Here is a 4659-nt window from a genome sequence, read left to right on the forward strand (position 1 = left end):
GTTGTGTTGTTATGTGTACTCGTATATGAAAAACACTTTTTTCAGTCAATAAAATACCTTTGAACTCAATAATAAAATATGCAGAAATTTTTGAGTTCACTTTACCCAGGTTTCAAAAGTTCATATTCTAAAAAAAGCAAAAAAAAACTATTTGGTGTTCATGCGAAAAAGGAGTTCAATCTACCCCGACTGTATTGTACAATGTAAACAAAATAGGTCCATTGTGACTACCTTCTGGAACTGCAGATAGATGATCTTCTCTTCGACCTAAACAGTTCTTCAACCTAACATCTTCTTAAACCTCAACTATATTCAGGACTTTAAATAAAAAACGAAAATAGATTCAATTTGTATAAAAACATATTTACTTTCTAACGTCAATGCAAAAAAAAAAATTCCGACTTTTACAGTTTATTATCATCTCCTATGTCAACCCATGTGAGGGTTTGGCCTCCATCTCGTTCCAAATCCTCAAACTGTAAATATTTTACAACGCCCAACTCATCCTTGATAAGATTGCTTTCGACGGTTATTACGTCTTCGTCAGCCTCCCCTTCAACGTTTGAGACGGTGTTGTCTACAGCTAGTAACTCATCTGTTTTGAATATAATTTGCGCCATACCCTCTTCAGAATCCTCGGATTGTAATTCATCATCCATTCCATGTTCATCATCAAAAGTTTTTGTGTCAACCAGATCTAGCTGATCTTCCATCGTTATGTTCTGGGTGAATTGGGGTTGATTGACAATTATTGTGTCGTTGGTATGTTTTGTTTGTTTCATATGGGTTAGAAGTAAAGGTTTTCGCATAAAACCTGCACCGCATTCCATGCATTCATATGGTTTTTTGTCACTGTGCACAAAGCGATGTGCATTACGGTTATCTCGGCTATTGAATTGCTTTCCGCATACCTCGCAAGCAAACGGTTTTTTGCCACTGTGAATAAGCATATGCTTCTTAAAGTGTTCCGGGTAGACGAATCCTGCCCCACAGATCTCACATTTGTGGGGCCTTTCACCAGTGTGAATAGCCTGGATATGGTATTCCAACAACCGTTTTCGCTTAAAGGAGCGCAGACAATGGTCGCACTTATGAAGTTTCTCATTGAAATGCGTCGATTTCTTGTGACTAGTTAAATTGGAGCGTTGTGCAAACGCTAGTGGACACATATCACATTTGTATGGTTTCTCCCCTGTGTGTATACGCTCATGGTCCTTAATTTCTGGTCGACGTGCAAACGATTTTCCGCAAATACGGCAAATAAATGGTCGCTGACCCGAGTGTACAATCTGGTGAACCTGCAAACTGTGTTGAGTTGTAAAAGTTTTTTTACAAACGCTGCATTCGAAAGCTTTGCCAGAAACATGCAATTTCTTATGTTGACTTAGGTTCTGCTGATTTAAAAATTGTTTGCCACATTCATTGCACTGGAATGGTCTTGGTCTTTCTTTGTGTATCTTCATGTGCGTCTGCAAAGTGTATTTTGAAGCAAAGTCCTTCTGACATTCCGGACATTTATATGGGCGACGACCTGTATGTGTGTTCATGTGTTCTTCCAGCATTCCCTTTGTACTGTACTTTTTTTGGCAAACAATACACTCTAAAGATTTCGCAGTTCCATAATGTATACGTCGGTGTATGCGATATAGACGATGATTGGTAAAAGCTCGATGGCATATGTCGCACTCTATTGTGTGATTAGATTCGGAATGAATTTTCAAATCTTCCCTCCTACCAAAACCTTCTTGGCACAGCTCACACATATATATTTTACTGTTGTGAAATGATTGAAAGTGCTCCTTTAAAGTTTTCATTGTATAGATAGGTGAAATTTCGCACAAAAGACAAATGCACGCAAGACCATTTTGTTTGCAAACTCGTTTAGGACGATTATCCAATATTAGTGACTCATTTTCTTCTGGATCTTGTATGGCCATTCCTCCATCATTATTGGCGTCATTATCGCTAAACACGTTAGATGATGTTATAAAATTGAGACTAATATCTGCAAAAGAAAATCAATTAATCAAAACTTTATATATTTTTTTTAAATTAAATATTTTTGAAATATGTTTCCGATATGCAGTGCGTAGATTCTAAATATATATACTATCTAAACAGTTCCATTGATATAAATTTCAAATAAACCGATCCTCGAATTGGTGTTTTCCCTCTTAGTGCTGAGGTATCTCTCTGTGGCAAACCTTTTGGACTCGGCAATAAAAAAAGAGATCCTTTATCATTGAGTTTTTAATAAAATGTTGGCATGAATGAAATATGACATATTAGCATTTTTACAGAAGTCAAAATGTCAATTTTCAGTCAACTCGTTTAGAAGTGCATATTCAAGAGGCTCAAAAGTCAAGTCGGCTGATCGTTATATATAGGAGCTTTATCAGCCTATTCGGACCATAATTGACATGGACGCTAGAATGTATCCTGAAGATATTTAAACCAAGTAGAAACGAGGTAAATATATTCGACTGGGCCGAATTATGAGTACTTTTACATATTGAATCAGTTTAGGGCCTTAAAGATTTTTTTACACGAAGACAAATGTACCTCATTCTATGGTCAAGGGTATACAATTTTTTAACTTTGCAGATTCAATTACCTTCCTCGTTCCCGTATTCTTTCAAAAGATCGTCATCTTTAGAATTTTTTTGATCCAGCGCATTTTCCTGAAATATAGGCTTGGCTCTCACATCGTAAATTATGATATCTGCAAGGTAAACAATTTTATAAACTCCAAACAATCACTGAAATACTCAATCTAACCTTGACCTTTCAGAGGAATATTCTGTACATCAATATCGGAATCTGCTACATTTATGTTAACCAAGCCATCCGAGAGATTTAAAACACCAGGCGGTAAAGAGTTTTGGGCAACATGTTCGTTGAAAGCTGCAAAGTCAAAGCTTTCACTTATCACTTTCTCATTATTCGACATGTCCTCGTACGCTAACGTATTTTCTCTATTGTCAGAGTCCGAATCAAGAACTTCATCTTCTTGAACTTCCTCAATCAAATCAGTATCACAAATCCCAATCATTTCGGGCGTTGACGGGTGTATCAATTCCTCAAATTTCAACTCATTTACCCCCAGTGAGGACGTGGGGCTGTTTTCGTTGTGCAATATTCTAAGATCAACCAAGTCATGTATGGTGTTGTTTTCCTTGTAAGAATTCAGTATGCGCTCCCTTAATTGCGCAAACCTTTTTTCCAAGCTTTCATATTCCAAAATATCAGCATTACATGAATCACACAATAACTAAAAAACAGATTGAATAAACTTTTAAAACTTTACAATACATATTTTTACCAACACATACTGTGGAGTGTGCAGTTCCCTCATCCAAGTCCAACTGCAAAATGGATCCCAACAGAACTGCCAGCGAGCACTCGACATGACCGTCTTCTCGCAGCCTTTGCTCAAACATGAGCCATGGCTCCTCGCCGTTCACGAACTCATGGTCGCACAAATAGCATTTCGGCGATTCCATCGAATATTACCGGAACCAGGCTTCCACCGAAGACCACTGGAAAGAACATCACACTTGGCATGTTAGCAACAACTGGACTTGTCACACAGAACAAAATACATGCCAGCAGGCTGACATGTCTTACCAACATGTGCAATTCAAAACCTGCCCGCTGACCACACATGAAATTCAAACGTACCTGCGGATATACTTGGGACTCTTAAAATCGCGACAACGAGTGTCAACAATTATTTACTTTTTCGTAAAAGTTCGGCTTTTAAAAATGAAATTTAATAACAATGTGCTCGCCTAAGCGCAAAGCAGTGAAAAAAATATATAAATTAAGGTGAATATCAGCTGATAGCTTAAGAGGTCCTCTCAGAGTTGTATTTCTTTTATAAGTAACAGACAGCAACGGACTTTGCATAACACAATTTTGAATTTTAAGTGTGGTTAAGGTACGTTCACACGGCTCGCTAATATTGCATCAACCACACTCGTTAAAAAACTCAATTTATTTTTATTTTATTTATTTTTTTTGGTTTTATTATTTAGTTTTATTTTAGTTCTATTCATTGCAAGACAAAACTAGTGAATAAGATTTGAAAAACTAGATCAAGCCCAAAAAGACAAATTTATCAAAAAGAAATATCGTCAAAATGTCGTAAAATCAAAATAAAACGGCTGGTAGCTTGGGCGCAGGCACCATGTGTTTCATTTTAGTTCTATCCAGTGCAAGTCAGATGTTGCGGATAAAAATTCAGTTCAAGATTGTCCAGAATAGTAATCGATATCGTCCTATAACAGATAATTGCTGTGTTTTCTTAAGCTTCTATTTCAAATGTATTTTCAAAAATAGCAACTCTCAAGGGGGATTTCTAAAGGTGGTCTCACGCGAACAGCCGAAAACAGCCGGCCAGTTTGATGGCATTAAGATTTATTGTTCTCTCTCTCTCTCTCTTTGTTTGTTTCTCTTTCTCTTATTTTACTTGTACTAGCACATGCACGAGCGCATGTTTGAAATGACATCTTGATGACGAGAGAGCGGATTGCACAATGTGATTGTGGGTGTTGAGACCACCCTTGGTACAATAAGAAGGTTGAATCATAAGCCCAACAACAAGGAAATCAACGATACAACCCTGTGAGGATAGTGACGCAAATTCCCACTAGGCTA

The 4659-nt window shown here is 37.2% G+C and overlaps 1 protein-coding gene and 1 long non-coding RNA gene across 2 annotated transcripts; one reads left to right on the forward strand and one right to left on the reverse strand.

The window, feature by feature from the left end:
• Nucleotides 1–342: 342 nt before the first annotated feature.
• On the reverse strand, nt 343–3776 carry LOC131997842 (zinc finger protein 420-like). Its single transcript, XM_059369637.1, has 5 exons — nt 3682–3776; nt 3333–3539; nt 2779–3271; nt 2615–2722; nt 343–2005 (listed from the first exon to the last, which is right to left on the reverse strand). Exons 2-5 carry the CDS (start codon nt 3501–3503, stop codon nt 405–407), a joined length of 2373 nt encoding a protein of 790 aa, XP_059225620.1. The 5' UTR covers nt 3504–3539; nt 3682–3776; the 3' UTR covers nt 343–404.
• On the forward strand, nt 2266–4185 carry LOC131997844 (uncharacterized). Its single transcript, XR_009398466.1, has 3 exons — nt 2266–2469; nt 2605–2729; nt 2792–4185. It is a non-coding gene; the product is annotated as an uncharacterized LOC131997844 (long non-coding RNA).
• The last annotated feature ends 474 nt before the right edge of the window (nt 4186–4659 follow it).

The sequence above is a fragment of the Stomoxys calcitrans genome, chromosome 5 (assembly GCF_963082655.1).
Source record: "Stomoxys calcitrans chromosome 5, idStoCalc2.1, whole genome shotgun sequence".
Lineage (NCBI taxonomy): Eukaryota > Metazoa > Arthropoda > Insecta > Diptera > Muscidae > Stomoxys > Stomoxys calcitrans.

Coding starts and splice junctions, on each gene's coding strand:
- LOC131997842 (XM_059369637.1), bottom strand. CDS start 3,503: ATGGAATCGCCGAAATGCTATTTGTGCGACCATGAGTTCGTGAACGGC. Junction 3,272..3,332: donor AGGGAACTGCACACTCCACA/GTATGTGTTGGT, acceptor TCTGTTTTTTAG/TTATTGTGTGATTCATGTAA. Junction 2,723..2,778: donor TATTCCTCTGAAAGGTCAAG/GTTAGATTGAGT, acceptor TTTACCTTGCAG/ATATCATAATTTACGATGTG.